The sequence below is a fragment of the Podarcis liolepis genome (genome assembly GCF_965112155.1).
Source record: "Podarcis liolepis genome assembly, chromosome: 2".
Lineage (NCBI taxonomy): Eukaryota > Metazoa > Chordata > Lepidosauria > Squamata > Lacertidae > Podarcis > Podarcis liolepis.
Window position 1 is genome coordinate 3,124,856 of NC_139555.1, and position 21,024 is coordinate 3,145,879.

General features: G+C 45.7%; 1 protein-coding gene across 8 annotated transcripts in view; it reads right to left on the reverse strand.

Annotated features, from left to right (window-relative positions):
- SPRYD3 (SPRY domain containing 3) overlaps positions 1-20,172 on the reverse strand; it is a 47,177-nt gene extending 27,005 nt beyond the window's left edge. The window contains exons 1-6 of one of the 8 annotated variants that reach the window (XM_083486718.1): positions 20,034-20,172; positions 16,984-17,130; positions 15,016-15,091; positions 12,557-12,681; positions 10,526-10,661; positions 9,658-9,837 (exon numbers count right to left, since the gene is read on the reverse strand). In XM_083486718.1, coding sequence (XP_083342844.1) covers positions 9,658-9,837; positions 10,526-10,661; positions 12,557-12,681; positions 15,016-15,091; positions 16,984-17,111 — 645 coding nt within the window. In that variant the 5' untranslated portion in view covers positions 17,112-17,130; positions 20,034-20,172. Of the gene's footprint in view, positions 1-9,645; positions 9,838-10,525; positions 10,662-12,556; positions 12,682-15,015; positions 15,092-16,983; positions 17,131-19,053; positions 19,171-19,730; positions 19,790-19,931; positions 19,991-20,033 lie in introns of those variants that run through there. The other 7 variants (XM_083486713.1, XM_083486712.1, XM_083486719.1 and 4 more) reach the window with 7 other exon arrangements.
- Positions 20,173-21,024: the final 852 nt, after the last annotated feature.

The window sequence follows — 21,024 nt, forward strand, 5'->3', positions numbered from 1 at the left end:
GCGGGTTTTCCGCCTTGCGAGGCATTCGTCTTGTGGGGCACCACTGTAGGAGGATCAGTCTTCCTGATGTGCATAGCAAAAGGGCATTTGTCAGTGAATGTACTCAAAGACCCCAGGGGCTGATATGAAGGAGGAGTTGAAGGATGGACCATTAATTCTTGGGTCAATATACAGTCCAAACAGGAGTAATAACAACAAAAATCCTGGAGGGAGTCTTAGCCAAACTGATGGCAATTCCAACTGTGGTGGTGCTGGGAGGCAGTCTAAACAAAGCAACAGATAGATAATAGTGGGGCCTGAATGACAATCAGGACAGCTCAAGAGACAACAATTGGGTAGGAGCACACCACAGTTGGCATTTTGCTATATCTAAGCCCCCAGTCTCAGCAATCTTGCAACTCAAATGACAGGAAGAATTCCAAAGAACTTCCAAATAAACTAAGAAGACTGATTTAGGATAGCTATGTATCAACGTCTCATTAGGGCAAGTACTGGAGCATATTGCTGGTTTGAAGCTACACCCAATAGCATTAGATAGCTAGGATAGCTCAGTCAGCAGAGCATGAGACCTTAACCTCAGGGTTGTGGGTTTGAGCCCCAAATTGGGCAAAAAGATTCCTGTACTGCAGGGGGTTGGACTAGATGATCCTCATGGTCCCTTCCAACTCTACAATTCTTTGATTCTCTTTGACTCTCAGGGACCATTATTCCCAAAGACTTGAAACTACAACCCTGTTCTGAGAGCACTGAAAGCAGAGCTCAGAACTGGAGGCAACCATAGCTCACTTGCTTGGGATGAATAGTGGTTATCAAAATGGTAACCACTATTCTGAAAGAGGAAAATTTGTAATATGACAAGAACATCAGAACACCTATATTCATCAAAGCTGTTAGTTTTCTGTTGCAACATAAAATAACAAAACTACTTTAAATAGAAAACCAGAATACCCTCAGTTATTAGAACCCCAGGAATCAGCTGAACTTCAGAGTATCAGGCAGTTTTTTAAAAAATTATTTAATCATTTTTTCAACAACCGCAAAAGACACATACAACAAAAACCATAATAACACTAATAACACAATTTGACAATTCAGATTTGAATACTGATATACCTATGACTACACCTTTTTAACAATATTTCCCCACCTCTCCTCCCCCTACTTCCCACCACTGTCCGCCTTATCGCTTAAATATTCCTTCCAAATTTCTTCATATTTATCCATTCTTAATTTGCGTTGACATGCAATTCGTTCGTATGTAGCTAGTCTGTCCATATTATCAATCCATGTGCTCAATGGAATCTTTTTGCGACTCTTCCAGTTCATCAATGCTAACACAGTTAACAACCCGTCCCCAGCGACCAGTTCAGTGTCTCTGGCCCAATTCCCATATGTGGTTAGATGTATCCCCCAACCCTTATCAGAAGATGCCTCTGCACTGACCACAGGTGGTTGCTTAGTTACATCTCTTTAGCCCTAAACCACTTAGGACCACTTGGTATCTTAAGGACAGCTTTCTCCTACATAAGCCTGCCTCAACATTAAAATATCCCTCAGAGGTCCCTATTCTTGTCCTACCACAGTAGAAGCAAGATAGACAGCCAACAGAAACAAAGAGGTTCTTGGTGGTAGCCCCTCCAACACACATACACGCTTTGGAATTCTGTCCCCAGGAAGGTTTGCAAAATGAACACATGTGCTTTAATTTCTGCTGGGGAAACAAAGTGGGAGATAATCATAGTTCCCTGTATTTGGTCCCAGTTGTCTAGCTGCTGCATTTTATACCAGTTCCCTGGTGTACAGTTTGAAAATATTAAGTTAACAACACAATTCTAACTACTGTATTGGCCCGAATATAAGCCACACCTTCAAATAAGCTGCACCGTTAAAACTCAAGAGGGGGAAAGAAAAAAAGACAATACCCGAATATAAGTCGCTCCCTTAAAATTCTTCAAGCACTCACACCCATAAATGGCGAGTGTAGAAGAAAATCCTACAGGTACCATTCCCCTGTGCTCCTGGGCTGCTACCTTGGGGCGGTGGAGCAGCGCTGCCTTGCTAGCAGCCTCTCCCCCCCCCCTTCATTCCGACGTCTCAGGGGAGGCTTGGGAGCAGCGGGTGAGAAGGGCGGCATTGCTCTGCGCTCCCAGGCTGCTTTCCTTGGGGGAGGGGAGCCACGCCGCTTTGCCAGCAGCATAAGGTCATGAATATAAGCTGCACTTTAACTTTTCACAGTTGGAATTGGGGGGGGGGGTATGGGTTACATTTGGGCCAATACGGTATGTCTACTCAGAAATAAGTCTGAATTACATAGGGCTTATTAAGTGGTGTTAGGATTGTAGCCGAACTTATCAAAGTTCATGAAGAAAGCATTACCTGTTGTGCAGGAGGTCCATCCCGACCATTCATGGAGGCTTTTAGGGGGGGGCGAGAAACTTTCTTTCCATGAACTTCCTTAACTTATTTAAGGATCCAAGCCAGTTTATGTGAACATTAAAATGCACTCCAATTTCTCTTGGATAGGAGGACCAAGCATATAGAATAAAGGCACTCAGTGTGGTGGTCATGACTCAACAAACATTTTTCATGTGTTAGTATCTATTTTATCGCTGCTTCTGTACTGTTCAAGAGATTAGGGGGAGGGAGACAAGGAGGAAGAACGCAAGCCAAAAGCATCAAGGCATTTTAAAATACGAAGGGCGACAGATCCCATTAACATGGCCACACCCTACCTTTCCCCTTCCAGCTCTGTCTAACAGAAGAGTACAATGTTCAGATATTTGTGGTATAAAGCAGCAGCCAGACAGTATACAGGATAGACTTGGAAACAGCAGACAACCCAGAGTCTTGGTTGGGGCAAATACATCAACCAAAGCAATATTGGCTTTAAGGGGCTGACCTCCAGTCACCGTTTTAATCTGCTGGTGGAACAGCTGGCTCTCTTTCATGAAAAGGTCTGGAATGTCTCTTTGGCATGTCCTCAGATGTTCTCTACTGAAGAACACCAGATGAGAGCCTGGGACAGCATCTTGTTACAAAGGAAAAAGCTGCAGTGCCTTCACCCCACTGTGAAGCTTCTTCATTTCCAGATAACAGCTTTGGGGGCCTCTATAATTTAAGCCTCAGGGCAGAGCACATGCTTTTGTCACCATGAAGCCTCCTGGAGGTGCACAGCCCAACCTGGCTGTAACATTCATCATTACTCACTGTGCAAACTTTGCCTTCAGGGTGTGAGTCTCCACCCCTCTGTGTTCCAGGCTGACATGAGGGGCGGGGAGTGTGTTAAGATCCAAAATGTAATGGCATCCATTCATGTGGCAGTGACCTGCATGTGCTACAGCTGGAAAGGGGAGTAACTTGCCACAGGAAGGCCCTTTTTGGTGGTATCACTCAACCACCACAGAACATGTCATGACTGTCAAGTAAGTTTTAATCCTACATGTTTGGAGGGCTTTAACAGCAGGCTAACTTACATGAATTTGTGGCTCTTAGTAATGATGTTTGTGTAATACCTCCATATCGGAGGTAACATGCCTCTAAATACCAGTGGCATGTCCTGTTTACAAGATTGCAAGGGGCATTTGGCTGGCCACTGTGAGAACAGGGTGCTAGACGAGATGAACTTTTGGTCTGATCTACAAGGCTCCTATGTTCTTATGCTAGGGTAGCAGTGGCCAACCTTTTGGATTCATGAGCGCATTTGAAATATTGAGTGTACTGTGGGCATCACCTTGAGAGGACTCCTTCACTCTCCTCACAAACCTGTATGGCCACTCATGTTCTTTGCTTTGCAGCGGTCTGGAAGACCCTTCCTCCATGACTAGCACACATCCCAGGACATTCACTTGCATGCACATAAATCTTCGTACCCTGGGGCCATTAGGAGAGTTATTAAATGCAGGTTGGCATCAAGCTTCTTGCTATGAGTATTTTTAAAAAGAATTTCCCTGCGTCTTGCAGAAGTCAATCTTATCACCTGCTTCCAATGTCTGGGGACATATGTGATCAATTTCTTGGGTGCAAGGCTACACATGGAAACAAATGAGCTTCCGGAAAGACCACTTTAAGAGGCAAACTGCCAACAGTCCTTTGCAAAAGAGTTAGCAATACAATAAATCTACACCCTATTAGATTTTTTTAAAAAAACTTCCATTACAGATGAAACTGTCTGAACAATGTTCTTCTGTTAACCACACCTTGGATTAAGATTTAATGGTGGTGCTGGGGGCCAGATGCAGCCTGCCTGCCACTAGTTTATCATCTCTGATTCAACAGAAAAGAAAAGCTTTTGAAGAGATCCTGCAGAAGGGGCCTAAAGAGGACAGGGATACAGGAAGTGGGCAACACACAGCCTTCAACAGAACCTTTTGAAAGTGTCACACAAACAAAAAGTAGTATAGAAACTTGCAGATTTATAGAACTCTGGTTTCCTAAAGATCAGCCCACAAGACAAGAATCCTCAGTGTGTGTTATTTCCATAATGCATTCCCTGTCTCACTAGAAGTAATGCAGATGCTATATCTGCAAAAAAACCAAAACCCTGCATTGCACAATGGTGGGGGGAAATGCTTTATAAATTCTGGAATTTTGCCAATATGCATAAACTTATCAAGCAAGTTCAAGAAGCATGAAAACTTGAGAAATTAATGTCCATCAATCATTTGCGTAAGCAGATATTGATGCCTAAGATAGAAATGGAAAAGGTTTCTTATATTGCTTAATTTATAGACTCTGCATTATATTAATATTGCATTAAAGCATTCCATGTTAGAGATGAAAAGGCTTTTTTGGTGTTTCTCTTATTACCTTGAGAATTTTAAGTGATGATTTCCTAGTGAGTCCCAGAATTATGGTTTATCATATATGATGCATTTTGCAATTGTAGTATTCCTGTTTCTCCAACACATGCTTGATATATATCAAATACATCAGTTTCTGAAATTGTTCAATAAAATATAATTTTAAAGGGGGGAAGGAATATACTTTATGCACATAATGCATGTTATCCACCAGCTCCCCAACCATGACTTATTTCCAAGGATAAGAATGCTATCAAGGTCAGAAGAACTTGGTGTTCTGAATGCATAGAAGACTGCAGGATTCAGTAACACACACTGGGCCGCTGAAGGGTGTGTGGGTGCCAAATGGCTCCCTTGCGGCTGCTATGGGAAGGACAGAAGGAGAACAATTTTAAAATGATAGATGGCCCTTCCCCCACCCACCCCAAGTTATATTCTGTTAACAACGACAGCATTAGGCAACAGGGCAACTTTAGCAGGCAAGATAAGCAAATCTATCACTGGAAGCTTTCACAAATGAAGCTGAGTGAACATCTGGCCCAGATGGTTCAAGGCCAAGAGTGACAATGGTCAACACTGACAGCCATGCAGGAAACATTCCAGTGTGAGACAATCGTTTTCTGCACCACTGCAAAAACACAGAAGCTTGCTCTGGTTAACTCCTGAGGACTCCAGTTTCTGGCATCCAGCAGAAAACAAGTCTGTATGATTCTAGCCCTCGTGTTGTTGGGAAAGAGATTTGAATGCAAGAGCAGTGACTGAAATATGCTGATAAACCCAACTCACATGAACATCAATATCCAGGACTAGGTGTGTGCTACAATTCTTTATGGAATGGAAAGGAAATGCATATTGTTGGACACAGGGTTCAACTCACAACTAGAGCTTACAGCAGCTGGAATGTGAGAGGAAGACTTAATGTTTTTTCCCACCAATGGAAATCTGTAACTCCTTGCCATTCCTCACTACTCACAAAACCAGTAGCATTTTATAAAATAGTAATATCCATGCAGAGGTTCTCCGTTTGCAAAAACCACACCAGTTGCACAAGTCAGCTTTCCCTGGTACTTATGCACATTAATTTTTGTGGCCAGAGTTGACATGGCCCTACCAATATTCCATGTGAGACTTGGGGAGCGTCAAGTTTGTGTGCTGGCAATATTACATTTTTATCCCACCCTTCTTCTAAGGAACTCAGTGTGAGGATCATAAGCCTCTGTCCCATTTTAATCTGGCAACAAGCTTGTGGGGTATGTTAGGCTGAGTGAAGGGAACTAGGTCAAGGTCACCCAGTGAACTTTTTATCTAAGTTGAGATTCAAACTAGTGTCATAGAGCAAGATTCTAGGTGGCACAACACCAAATCAACTAGTAACTGATCCGAGGCTTCAGGTTCTTAAATAGCCATTTAAAAATGACTCCAGTACAAAACTTTGATATAATGCCTGTTTGGCACCCAAGGCCACCTCTTCATCCCTGGAACATTCAGTGAACTCAAAGGCACATACTGCAAGATTATTTCAGCCTAATTCTCACAAAGTGATTTTAATAGATACAATAAATAAAATCCTCTGCACACCCCCAAGATTCTGTTTTCTATATACAGGGAAATATTTGTTTTTAAAAACTTTTTTTTGTATGGAGGTAGACTGGATCATACAGATCTACATCACACCAACAGTCAGGTTTGCCACCACAATGAGAGCTAGGCCTTCATTTGTTGAACAGCAATAAGAAAGCCAGATGAGAAATTCTGGGAGAAAATAATAGCACAATCAGCATTAGCAAGGGATTAAACCAAAACATCTTCACCAAAGCCTCCTTTTGCAGCATATTCGCGTCACAAGGAGTCACCACCACTTAGCACAGGGGCAGAGCATCTTTGGCCCTCCAGATGTTGCTGGACCACAACTCTCATCTTCCCTGACCACTGGACTATGCTGAGTAGAGATTAAAGAAGCTGGGAGTCCAACAACATATGGGAGAACCACGGGCTCCTCACCCTGACTTAGTACAACAGGCTGCAGCATTACATCTGGGAGGTGCCCAGCCAAAAACAAAGTGAAAGAATGTGGTGTGAACACAAGGAACAGGAGCTTTGAAAGCAGAGCTCCCAGAATGGGTCAGAATATATGAAGGGGAGAGTGCTACTGAGCATATGAGGCATGTGCTCAAAGTATTGTTGAGTAGACAGTTGGACCCCACTTCCCAAAAAACTAGGACTAAAAAACACATCTCACTTTAGACATAAGGCTGTATTCCTCCTATCCCGCCACCCTGAGGGAGGGAAGGCTGGTGTACTCTGCCCAGCCCTTGGGATTTCAGCAGATTCTCTTCACATGCTGCCCAGCATCAATCTGAGCCCACAGGAGACAGAAAAAATGCTTCTAAAACAAGGAGTCTCAGGACACCATGTGCTTAGTCAGGGCCCCTAGAGAGGAGAGCAAGCAAGAAGAGTGCTGCTGGGTTCCTGGGCTGCTCACCCACTCTGCACTGGAGGGAGATGCAGAGCAGATTCAGGCCCAGGCGGCTCTATTTTGGATTTCTAGAGAAGTGATCTCAAACTAAGAGGCCAGTCTGAAAATTAAGCAGGAAGGAGGGAAGACAGGTTCAAGATCCACCACTAAATCCATATAAGTCCATTATTTTGTCAGCGCCCTTAAGCCCTGTACCTGCCTCCAACCCACCCGCTCCCTTTTCCAGCACTCCCACATGCACAAGCAGACCCTCTTTCCTTCCCCTGGCAAGGCCACACTTCAGCATACTACTTATTCTGCTCTTCTACATCCTGCACAGCAATCAGTATATACTGGCGGTATATGCTATCTCATGAGGAAATGAGGCCACTTTTGGAATAACAGAGAATTCAGAGGAGCAAAGCCACACACTCCAGGCTTTAGAGCAGCGGTTTTCAACCAGTGTGTCGTGGCACCCTGGGGTGCCTTGAATTATCATCGGGGTGACATGGGCAACACTGGCCTCTGTCCCTCCTTCCTTCCTTCCCTCCTCTGATGCCCTCTCAAGACTCTGCTTCCCAAAGGCTTGCGTGGCTGTTTGTTACAGCAGCCCTGGCTACAAGCTCCACAGGCAAATGGTGCCTATGGGCCTGGCCAGGGAGTGCTGGTTGCCAAGAATTGAGGCAGCTTTGGAGTATGCAAGCAAGCAGGCAAGGGAGCCCAGCCAGCCAGTCCGCCAGCTCTTGCTGTTGGGAATGGACAAACAAGTCCTAGGCCCCTGTGCAGCAGTGTGAGGAGACACCTCTCTTTGGGGTGGAGGGGGCAGCTCAGAGACCGGGAGAGGACTCCCAAGGAGAAAGGAGAGAAGAGAAGGCTGAAGGAACACGCCACAAGGGAGGGTGCTCCTAAAATGGCGAGAGGCTGCTGGCTCTGCAGGCAAGGGATGACATTACTGGACTCCTGAGCCCCACAGGGGTGCTGCAGAAAAATGAACTTGGTTTAAGGAGCCATGGACTCAAAAAGACTGAAAACCTCTGCCCTAGAGCACGCTTTGCTGAATGGTTAGTGCAAACTGGCTTTAGGCCAAGTGCATCTTCTCCTAATACACAGAGACATGGCATTTCAGCTTGTACTGAATCTCCCCCACCAGTCAATGAAGCTGAGAGGTACCAGCAAGAGTTATGCAGTCCACATGGTTACCTCCCCAACAGGACTGCGCATCTGCATCACCAAGTGAAAAAAGGCATGTGTCTTTTTCATGTAAGTGAGCTGCCAGATTAAGGCCAACCGTGCATCTAAACGCTTCTGGCATTCTATTCCCAAAACTGGGAACCTCATAAAGCAGGACAGGACAGTAATCACACCCCTCCCCCTGCCAATTTGTCCTCAACAACCAATAATCAAAGGTACATGCAGAGAATAAAAAGTGGAGCCTGCAACAGAACTTTGCAACGCATCCTGATCCTAACAAGCTATTGAGGGTTCTGGCCAGCTTGGAACTTGTACTATTCAGGGAAGTGAGTGGGAGCAGGGCGATAAGACACCTTGATTGTCCTGTCCTGCGTGAGTCCTTCCCCTGCTGTGCTATGAAGACGTAGAGGGATCTGATTTAGAGCTGTCTGACAGCATTGAACTTGGGGTGGTTGTGTGTCTGTGTTTGGGGGAGGGGAGGGGAGGGTCAGGAGAGGGGAAAGGAGTCATTTTTCCTTTCCTGACTCCTGACGTTCCCTGTACGGTGCAAGGAAATATACTTTTTTGAACCATCTCCCCCAGCCTTAATCCCCTCTTCAATATACTTACAAAAAGCTATTAGGGACTTAGGGAGGCCAATTCCCTGTTATCCCTTCCTTTCTCCTTTCCCACACCCTTAAACTGGAACCTCAACACCCCATGATTCCTCAAGACTCAGCATTCCTTACCAGGTTGTTTAAGCAGCTTTAAACATAGACAGTTAAACATTTACTGTATATCTAGAGCAGGGTTTCCCAAACTTGGGTCTCCAGCTGTTTTTGGACTACAGTTCCCATCAGCCTTGCCACTGGTCCTGCTAGCTAGGGATGATGGGAGTCGTAGTCTAACAACAGCTGGAGACCCTGATCTAGAATGTCCCCCAAGTATAAAGAAACAACCACCCTATTTTTGGTTGGCGTCACTTTGTTTAAGAAGTGAGAGGTGCTTGATCACCCAAATTTGCAGCTGGGATGAATGACAACTATTCATGGGGCTGGACAAGTCTACAGAGGACAGGATATCCCTCCCTCCCACCCAGATGCACACTCCAGAGAGCAAGTAGCTGTTCTCTGGGTGGGTCTTTGAGGCTTTCCCCCAAAGCACAGGTGCCTTACCCAGGAGATCCATCACACTCCACCCTTCCAAGAGATGCTCACTCACTGTGCCACACACTTTCACATCGTGCAGTCGGCCCCATTCATCCTCATAGCTGTCCACCATCATGATGCTGTCATCCTCTTCTTCATTGCCCAGCTCCGCATGAAGATGGAGTCTGACCTCTTCCCCAAGTGAGTGCATTCCCACGGCTGGGAAGAGCCCCTCTGGGGAAAGTGGCATTATAGTGGAGCCCACCTGTGGGAGGAAGCCAATCTCTCTGTTATACATAGCGCTGCTTCTGTTTTCCAGAATAAATCAGTTTAGCGAACTGGCCAAGAACCATTCTACAGATTGCACAGAATGAAGTGGCAGAGTGAGTTGGCAGAGTTCTTGGACTGTACCACTTCAGACTGTTGGGATGGGGGAATTTTTTTTATATAAAAAAACCCTTTGTATTTAGACAACTAGCAAGGTGGAGCAAAAGGTACAGCGTGGGTCTCCCCTTGTTGTGCTAAGTTCTCTACATGCAAGGAGGGGGTTATTTTACATGGGGAAGAGTTAAAAAATGAAATTCCACTCGCAAATCAAGGTTGGTACAGTCCAGGATTCCATCGCCTCATTCTCTTTTAATATGTGACAGATGACTCCAAGTTTGTAAGCCAGGAGTTCCCTGGGTCAAATCTCATTTCATTCATCAACTCAATAGGTGGCCTCGGGGAAGTTCCTGTTTCTCTGGCAGGGGAAAATACTATATTTTCTGTTTCATTTATATATCCACGTTTCTTCCTTGGGGTTCCATGGGGTTACCAGGAAGCCACCCATTCAGGAACTGACCAGACCCAGGCCTGCTTAGTTTCAGCAAGGCTGCTGCATTATGTGCCTTCAGGATGTGCCCTGGGGCAATGCCTCCTTTAACCCCCAACAAAGAAGCTACCAAACGTACCCTCTTTCCATTTTTGGTGAAGAATATCTGAGCTGTCTGGACTTCAAAAGACACTGGCTCAATCCCACAGCCGATTCGGTCCCCAGAGCTACATTTTGTCCCAAACTGACGGCCCTTGGCTCGGCCATTGTAAAGTCTGGATGGGTAAACACACAAGCAGATCTTGGAATAAGTTTTAATGGACAAGATGTGTCATTATCCAAGGAAAAATGGACAATATTATGATGCACAAGACTAATAGGGTAACAGTAAACAGGTCTATAATCTTAAAGAACACTCTTTGAGTTTGGGAAGTCCACAGTTTAAGGTTTCACACTAAGTTCTATCCATTTCCTCACCAAACAGAAGCACCCAGAAATGTCACACGTGATCCTTCTAAGTTCCCTTGAAAAGAGGGCATAGCCAGAATCCCAGCCCCATTAGCTTATCTGTATTCTAGCATTGGCTACTTACACATTGGTATCAGAAAGGCACCAACATCCTACAGCAGACCACTGCTAGAGTGGGAGAAGACTGATTCAGAAACCACTGGCCAGTGTCTATGCTGGCTGATGGGAGGTGTCCAACAACACCTGGAGGGCCAGAGGATAGCAACTCCTAATCTAAAATAATGGTTGCTGAAGATGGGGGAGTGTCAGGCCCTGCAAAGCCTCCAGGATGCCTTCTTCAGGGTTTCTCCTCACACGCAACTACCTCTGGTCACTCTCCCTCCTCTCCCCTCTGTGCTGCAAAACACAGAATGGCAACCCCATGAGCTTTCAAGCACAAGAGTAAGATCTGCAAGCAAACAAGAATGGCTGCTGTAGCAAGCAACCCAGATTCTCTGAGAAGAGTCCCATGTGCATGCAAGCATGGACACACAGTGCCTCAATACTGAGTAGCCACAACTCTTCAAAGCATATGATGTAAGGGGAGGAGAGTTATTTCCCATGGAACTTCAGCCCTGGCAGCTCTTTTTAAAAATTGTTTATTATTTCTGAAACATATACCCTCAGCCTTCAATGGCCAATCAGCATTCCTAAGGCAGCTTTCAAAACAGTAAAAACCAACAAACCACAAGTCATCTAAAAGAAAAAGAAAGCAAAGTACAGTATACAATTCCAAGCAATGGAACTCACAACTCAAAAAGAATTAGAAGCTTTATAAGTTAGCAATGTTAACAACCTGGGAAAGGAAAGGTCTTCGCCTAGCAACAAAATAAAAGAAAAGCAGACACCAGACCTGGAGGGAATTTCACAGGCAGGGCATCACTCTCCAGGGGCCACCAACTATCCTTCTTATGGTGGTAGGTGCAGCAGGAGAAGACCTTCAGATGCAACTACACACTTAAGAAATGCACATTGTCACCAGGAGAAGCAGAGGGGGAAATAAAGAATGCACACCACCATGTGTGAACATTGCAAAATGTGGGTATTTTACCTACTGTAAATGCACTGGAAACCTGCTTCTAATTCCAGTTTCCCTCACATAAGAGCATGTGTGCATGTGTGTGTCAGATATACATGCAACTGTTACACATAAGAGTTATTTCAGTGGCTGCAATGTATAGCCAACTAAAGGATAAGATAACTTGCTTAAGCCATTTGATCTACAAGGTGGGTGCCCACTGAATGAGATGATACATTTCAAAGTAACATTTTAAAATGAAAATCTAAGAGTGTGCTTCATCTTAGAACCCTCTATTCCATCACATGCAGGAAAGAGCCAGCTATGGCACATGTGCATCACCTAAAAACAAGTAAAAGTATGGTTTTTATGAATGGCAAATTGAAGCAACCAAGTTCTGCTGAAACAATTGACAGCCATAGTCAGTGCTTTTTTCTTAAAAAAAAAAAGTTTGGGGTACTCTCATTTTCCTAATCATATTGAAAGACTGCCCCTCAATGAGGCCAAACTTAGATTCACAAAATGTTTAGGGATATGCGTCCCCCTAGAAACAAAGCACTGGCCATACTTATTTCTTACACCCATGGAGGGGGAAAAACATGTAGAATGGCTCTTAAGCTCAGGAAATGTAAGCAGTTAACTCACTTGCCATCATCGGCATGGTAGGCAACTGAATCCGGTAGCCATCCGGGTTGATGGTCCAGGCTATAATACTGAGGCACCAGCCCCACTGCAATGGTCCCTCGCACACCGCTGTCCACAATTGACACCTAGGAACAAGACAGAAGAAAGAATGCACTACTACTGTCTTGGTACTTTCCTCCAAGGAAGAGGGCCAGTTTCCTGCCTGGTATATAAAGGAAACATGAGTGGGTTGCTGAGTAGATTTTAAAACAAGCTGACTTTTTACAGAATGTAACAATAAATAATATTTGGCACTAGAGGTGAGAAATGTTATTTTGACATGACAAGATAGCAGAGTCACTGTAGCATATGAACTAAGAGGAACAAGTTCCCGGCACAAATCTCTCATACAAAAAAATTATGTAGGTGACTTTAGGGAAGGTACTAATCTCTTGACTTCAAATTTGCCATCTGCAATAGGGACTTACTACTGACATGCTATAGGGTTTGTTACGAAGATTACAGACATAAGACACAAGAGCATTGTAAACTCCTTAACACACTGTATAATGGCTAAGAACAGGGATCAGCAAGGTTTACCTCGCCTGGGCCGGTTCACTCCAGTGGAGATCCCTCCGTGGGCTAGATCGCACGTGCACCCGCGATTTTCTGCATCTGTGCAGATGCTATTTCTGGCGCTGCAGAAGGTTTAGCGCAGCAGCGGGGCCTTGCCAAGCGGGCGGCTCGTGGGCCGGTTAAACGACCCCTGTGGGCTGCTTGTGGCCCATGGGCCTTAGGTTGCCAACCCCTGGCTAATAATGACTGGATTGTATCCAACTGTGTGTAAGCAGAATGGACATCCTCTTGAGCAACATGACTTCATCTTCCTCTCCTCTCTCCTGCCCATCTTCAAAATCTGCTTAGGGGATTAGGGGACTCTCCAGAGCAGATCTGGGATTGCAGGGGAAGTAGAGAAAGTTGAAGTCTGTTCACACCACACTTGATTCTGCCCACTATCGTGAAAGGAGTTCCAGGGTTCCCTTTCTAAATTATCTACCTTCCAGGACTACACACCTGTCTGCTCATGAGAATGTGGAGAATGGGTCAAACAGCTATTAAATATTATATGCACACTTGCTCCAGGTTTCTGCTCCCACTCCACCCCACAAGTCTGTCAGCATTTCATCTTCATGAAGATTGATCAGTTGCTACCTCCATTTTGGCTACATAAAGATCCACATCTGGAGAATGGAATCTACTCTCCCCTTCCCACTAACTTGCTAGCACAATGACCCCACTAGCAATGAATCCCGCTGAGCCAATGGCGTAATAATAATAATAATAATAATAAATTTTATTTATATCCCGCCCTCCCCAGCCGAAGCTGGGCTCAGGGCGGCTAACAACAATCAAAATAGTCCAACATGACATGGCCTTAGCATCAACTGCCAGCTTCTCTACCCTGCACAGACTGTCAAAGGCACGTCAAATGCTCTTAAAAACAGTTCTCCCCACTATGTATGGAGGGTGGCTTCGGAAGGATGCAATAGGCATACGCCCTGCCATCCCTGCGCCATTTTGCAAGTCTCACAAAATGGCACTGCACTCGCAGGGTGCTGTGAATGCACCCCTCAAAGTAGGGTGGTGTCAGCAGTGTCGGCCAGCCAGGCTCCCCAATGCATGGCCAGGCAAGTGGCGCAGCGCAGCACCGCTAGCTCCAGTGGGCAGGCATCGATCTGCCGGCATGCTCCACCCACCCCAGGCGCCAGCGAAGAACACTCTGTCACTGCTCGGAGCACTTAATATGCTTAGCAGCCACTTACTGTGCCAGAGCCTCAACTTACCTAGAATGAGTTTTTACACATTCTATGACCCATCAAAACAAATGCAGTCCTGTCAGCCATATATTATGGTCTGCCAGGTCCGGGACAACTCTGTGTTTAAAGTCTTAAACAAGCAGCATTGAGAAATGGTTTAAAGGTCATAGTAGACCACAGTAGTAGGCCACAGTAGATCACATTGCTGCTGGGATATACTCAGCTTGGTGGTTCTACGAAGTACCATCGCTGATGTTTGCCATCATTAGCAGCTCTTCCCTTGACCCAACCCCCACTATTAAGTTTGTCATGCCTGACTTTTCCCCTTCGATGCAGAAATCATGAAACTACAACATCTCTAACAAATGGCTGCCTAGGCTCTCCTTAAATACATCCAAAGGAAGGAGAACCTCCTAAGCCAGCCTGCCCCACTGCCGATCAGCTCTTACCATTAGGAAACGTCGCCTAATCTTTTGCTAAAATTCTGGTCGTTTGGTTCTAGCCTGGCCCTCAACAGCAACAGAAAACAAAACTGTTAGACACAAAAAGTGAAAACCATGGAGGATCCTTGGTGTTAACAGCATTTTGATAACTATTGCTCCAAACCTGTTGCAAAAAGAAAAAAATATGCCTCCCAATTGTCAAGAGAGCTGAGCAAGTTACCTCAAAATAATTGTTGTCTTTGGTCAGTGGGCGAGGAGCAACGTAGCAGCCGACTTCACCAGAATTTCCATGGTAACTGCAGAAAAGATATGAGGTCAGCTTCTTCACTAATCAAAGTACAAAATGCAACCGCTTTAGAAGCAGCAACAGATAAGAAAACTCAGGCCTAGATATCAGGCCACAACAAAAGAAGAAAGGGACTATCAACAGTAAAGTCCTAAACTTCAGCGATCACCTCCCTCCTGGAGCAAGATCTCCACACTGCTGATACAGTAGTTCTTCATGACACTGACTAGGCCAGAAGCCACCTGGAGAAAGAATAACTGGGCCAGAGGTAGCCAACATGGTGCCCTCCAGATAGTTCCTATCATATCTAACCACGGGTACATGCTAGCTGAGGCTGATGGGAGGTAGTCTAACAACATCCAAAGGGATTTGGCTACAACTGACCTAGGCAAAGGTGTAGAATTCAATGCTTTATAAAGACTTCAACATTTGGTTACAGGGCAGGCATGTTTAAAAGCCACAAAAGGAATTAAATGACCCAGACCTCAGTTCTCCAATTTTTTAAAATAACTTATTTCTTTCCCTATAATTCAGGACTAGGGAACCTCAGTTTTATTTTACAACTTAGAAATATTTTCTTTTTAATATGTTGTCTGGAGAGCCACCAAAGAGATAAAATTGTTTTATTGTTAGGTCTGACCCACACAGTCAGCTGACCAATCTGTTCTAAATGACAGCAAAGTTGTTGCACCAAATGGGTCACTAAAGGAGAAGAGTGACCTATGAACTTTTTTCTTTCTTTTTTTATAAAAATGAAAGTCAGCAGTAAGGTGGGGTTTTAATGCCATTAAATTCCTGGTGCACACAGAAATATTCTTAATCCAGTACAGCCATTCTGGAGTTTAAAACTTTTGATGCTCTGATTGTTTCAACAACTAGGCCATCTGTCTTCGAGATCTGAGTTTATTCCACATATTTGCTATTTCCCATCAACATGCATTTAAAGGGATTAAATCCTCATCTGTAAGAAGTACAAAATGTTGAAGAGCCAGTTGGAGGATGGATGGCGGCTAATAGATTAAGGTTGAATCCTGACAAGACAGAAGTACTGTTTTTGGGGGGGCGGGAGACTCCCTGGTCCTGAATGGGGTAACTGTGCCCCTGAAGGACCAGGAGCACAGCCTGGGAGTCATTTTGGATTCACAGCTGTCCATGGAGGCACAGGTCAATTCTGTGTCCAGGTTAGCTGTCTACCAGTTCCATCTGGTACACAGGCTGAGACCCTACCTGCCCACAGACTGTCTCGCCAGAGTGGTGCATGCTCTAGTTATCTCCCACTTGGACTACTGCAATGTGCTCTACGTGGGGCTACCTTTGAAGGTGACCCGGAAACTACAACTTATCCAGAATGCAGCAGCTAGACTGGTAACTGGGAGTGGCCGCCAAGACCATATAAAACCGGTCCTGAAAGACCTTCATTGGCTCCCAGTACATTTCCGTGTTGGTGCTGACCTTTAAAGCCCTAAATGGTCTCAGCCCAGTATACCTGAAAGTGCATCTCTGCCCCCATTGTTCAGCCTGAACACAGAGGTTTAGCACCGAGGGCCTTCTGGCAGTTCCCTCACTATGAGAATTGAGGTTTCAGGGAACCAGGCAGAGGGCCTTCTCGGTAGTGGCACCCGACCTATGGAACGTCCTCCCATCCGATGTCAAGGAAATAAGCAACTACCTTTTAGAAGACATCTGAAGGCAGCCCTGTTTAGGAAAGTTTTTAATGTTTGGTGTTTTATCATGTTTTTAATATTCTATTGGGAACCGCCCAGAGTGGCTGGGAAAACCAGATTGGCAGGGTATAAATATTAAATTTATCATCATCATCATATTCTTGTAAGAAAATCTAATAAATGTGCTTCTTCAAAAGTCCAAAATAGATTCCTCAACTTTCTCAGCACCAAAAATTACCTTAATGTGTCTCCATCAACAAGGATATGTTTGAACCTTTCTTGGTAGCGAACAGCTCGCACCTCTCGGATCTCCCGGATCCTTCTCCTCCAGTTCAGAAATCTGTAGTGCAGGTTTAAATCATCCATTATGGCTGTAAGGATCTACCTATGGGAGAAGATCATGTTCAAAAAGAAGTCTATGTTGAACTGAGCAAATGCCGCATTGCCAAGAACTCAGAAGTTCCGGAGAAAATACTATAGGCATCAGTTCTGCTTATTGTATTTAGCAAGCAGCCATTACACACATCATCATCACAACAACAGAAATACTGTTACTAATAATGGTTTACATTTCTGCTCCCCAACCCCTAGTGGAACAAGTTTGGACAAAATAAAACAAGGTTCAAACCCTCAGCTGGTCATGAAGCTTCCAAGACAGATATGAACAATGTACTAGAAAACCAGGAGTGGGATACTTGGGATAACCAGTTTCCAACATATCTACATGCCTCTAGCTACCATCCCAAACATACCAAACAGTCCATTGTATATAGCCAGGCACTACGTTACAGCCGCATCTGTTCCAATTCTACAGACAGAGACTCTCACCTAAGGGATCTACAGCAAACCTTCTCAGAACTAAAATACCCAGCAGATGAAGTTAGACAACAGATCAACAGAGCCAGACTGATACCCAGAGAGAACTTGCTGCAAGACAGACCCAAAAAAGAAAATAACAGAACACCTCTAGTCATCACATACAGCTCCCAAGTTAAAACAGTACAACGCATCATCAGAGATCTACAACCTCTCCTGGACAATGACAGTTCTCTTTCTCAAGCTCTGGGAGGAAGACCTTTCATTGCCTACAGACAGCCACCCAATCTTAAACAACTCCTAACCCACAATAATACTACAACCAGACTTAACACAGACACTGGCACCAGAGCCTGCAATAAACCCAGATGCCAACTTTGCTGCCACATACACCCGGACAACACCATTACTGGCCCCAACAACATCACACATACCATCTCGGGACTATTTAATTGCTCATCGTCTAACATTGTGTATGCCATCAAATGCCAACAGTGTCCTTCAGCTCTCTATATTGGACAAACAGGCCAAACCTTACGCCAAAGAATAAACGGACATAAATCTGACATCAAGAATCACAGAACAGAGAAACCAGTAGGAGAACACTTCAATCTCCCAGGGCATTCTATACAAGATCTCAAAGTAGCTGTTTTACTACAAAGGAATTTCAGAAATAGACTGGAAAGAGAAGCTGCTGAATTACAACTCATTACCAAACTTAAAACCATGAAAAGACCTGGGCTTAACAAAGACATTGGATTCTTATCTCACTATACATAACTAAACCATTTCTCACCTTCCCACCCCTTGCCTTTTCCTGTAAGACCTATTACAGTCGTTAAGAGTCGTCAACAGGCTCTCCCAGCTATCTGCCTATCTCCCATTCCCACCATCCTTCTGAGTAACACCCCTCCCCACCTTCTCACTATATAGAAGGATCTGGCAACTTCTATTTCAGTGTATCTGAAGAAGTGTGCATGCACACGAAAGCTCATACCAAGAACTAACTTAGTTGGTCTTTAAGGTGCTACTGGAAGGAATTTTTTATTTTGACTATGGCAGACCAACACGGCTACCTATCTACTACAGTTTCCAACAGTTAGTGATGTTATCTCAACAGCATCCATTTCAACCAAGTTGCTCCAGCCACTACAGCAAACTGATTACCATTCCTTAATCCTGCACCAAGCAGTGTTAACTCAGCATTACACAATCAAATGCCAAGTATACAATTGCACAACTCAGTTATTAAATTGTCAAGTTGACAACTACTCAATTTCCCACAGAAAGAGGCACATGTGACAGCTAACGCATGCACCATTTCCGGCCCCACAATAGGGGCAGAACAATGTCTCAGAACCAACAACTATACAAATGTGGAGTTGCCTGTATACAGTAAACCAAGTCGGTTAAAAAGCATGACATTTAAAACAATAAAATCCAAAGTACAGGTTATGGGGAAATGATTGGTTAAACAGGTGTGCCTTCACACCTGTTCTGCTAGTGGTGCTTGCTTAGAACATGCTCCAACTTTCTCGGAGCAGCCACAACCCATCTACAGTCTACAGAAACCTCAAGATTCCAGTCAGAGTCCTGTGGTGGCTAGAATGCAATCTAAGAGGAGCAGTGTTGGAAACTGAGATATGAGAGCTAGGAACTAAATGGCACCTTAAACCTATATTATGTCTACAAATTCCTTCAGTGAGGGGTTTTGAAAATACGTTTTTAGCTGCGAGGAATTCCAATTTGCTATTTTCTGTGTGGTTGAGCAACATTTAGCTTGATATGTTTGATGAAGAAGTACATTAACTGCTTTTGGAAAACCCCAAAATAATAACTTTATCTTCTGTAAATGTCAAGCAAGGCTAAATAATAACTATTAATATATAATGTAACTGCAAGTACTTGGCAATCATTTAAAGGGATTTCTATGTAATTCTACACACAAAAGTAAATTACATTAATTTAACCAAAGCATCTTTTGAGCTGCCAAGTCCTACTTTTTAGCACCCCTCCTTTTCGGAATTTGAAAGTTGAAACACCCAGCAGGCCCTGCTGAGGCATCCCGAGGCCCAGCCTCTCCACCCCTGGGCAGACCTGGAGGCCAGAGCAAAAGGAGAGCAGCCAGAAGCCCCGGAGCCTCCCCAGCAGCCAGGCCGCGTTTCCCACCTGGTGGGGCGGTTGTGGGGCGACAACGCCGCCGCCGCCTCAGAAGCCCTTCCTGGAGGGAGGAGCCAGGAGACCAGGGTTCAGACAGGCTCCTCCCCCCGCCCCGAGGAAGGGGGGGGCAGCGGCGGAAGCAGGGCTTCTGAGACACATGCAGAGCGCCTGCCTTCGCCCCTCCCAGGCCAGGGACGCCCGGAAACTCGCCCGGAGTTTCTCCTCAGGGAGGCGGCGAGCTGCCTCCCTCCCAGCCGGGGATGTCAGAGGGGGAGCCCCCCCCGCCTCCCGCCCCCCCCCGGCCGCCCTTACCCCGAGAGGCCCCGGGTCTCCCTCCATGGGCCCCGCCCCGCCCCGCGCTCGCCTCGCCCTCCGGCCGCTGCCGCCTCTCCGCCTCGCGCCTCCTGCCGCCCCGCCAACATCCGGGCTCCGTGGCGCCGCCTTCCCTCTCGCCCCGGCTCCTCCAATGAGGAGCGGGGGCGGGGCTTCTGCGCTTTCCGGAGCGTGCGAGGGAAATGGTGACGTCGTTTCCCGCCGACGTGGGCGCCGTTTTTGAAGAAGGCTGAGCGAGCGCGACTGTGACGTAAGCAGGTTGCTATTGCCGTGGTTGGTTCGGTAGGCTCGTGCCGTTGGGCGTGATCCCCGAGGGGCGTCTCTCCCTTTGCAGTGCAGGAATCGAACCCTTGGCCTTGTCGCACCGCGCTCGACCCAAAGGAGCGGCTGACTGAGCTGTCCGGGCAGCGGAGCGGTTTTCTTTTAAAGGGCCGCTCAAACGCACCAAATCCCTCATCAGGGTGTGGTGCATCTGGAGCAACAAATCCAGACACCTTCCTCTGCCCCAGCTGCAATAAAACATGCCTCTAGAGCCACAGCGGGGGCTGCCACAGTTTGACTTTATCTCTGATATTGCGCTCTTCCATTGCTAAGACACAGACAGATGGCCGCCAGTTACAGTGGTACCTCGGGTTAAGTACTTAATTTGTTCTAGAGGTCTGTTCTTAACCTGAATCTGTTCTTAACCTGAAGCACCACTTAGGTAATGGGGCCTTCGGCTGCCGCACCACCGGAGCCCGATTTCTGTTCTTATCCTGAAGCAAAGTTCTTAACCTGAAGCATTATTTATGGGTTAGCAGAGTCTGTAACCTGAAGCGTATGTAACCCGAGGTACCACTGTATATATATTGCTACAAATGTTGGGCACCACCCCCACGCTCTGCCAAGTGGTAGCAAGATTCACAGGGGTGTTGCAGGTGCTCATCCAGGGGTTGTGCTGCTGTGGAGAATTGAAGACATGCTGGTGTGT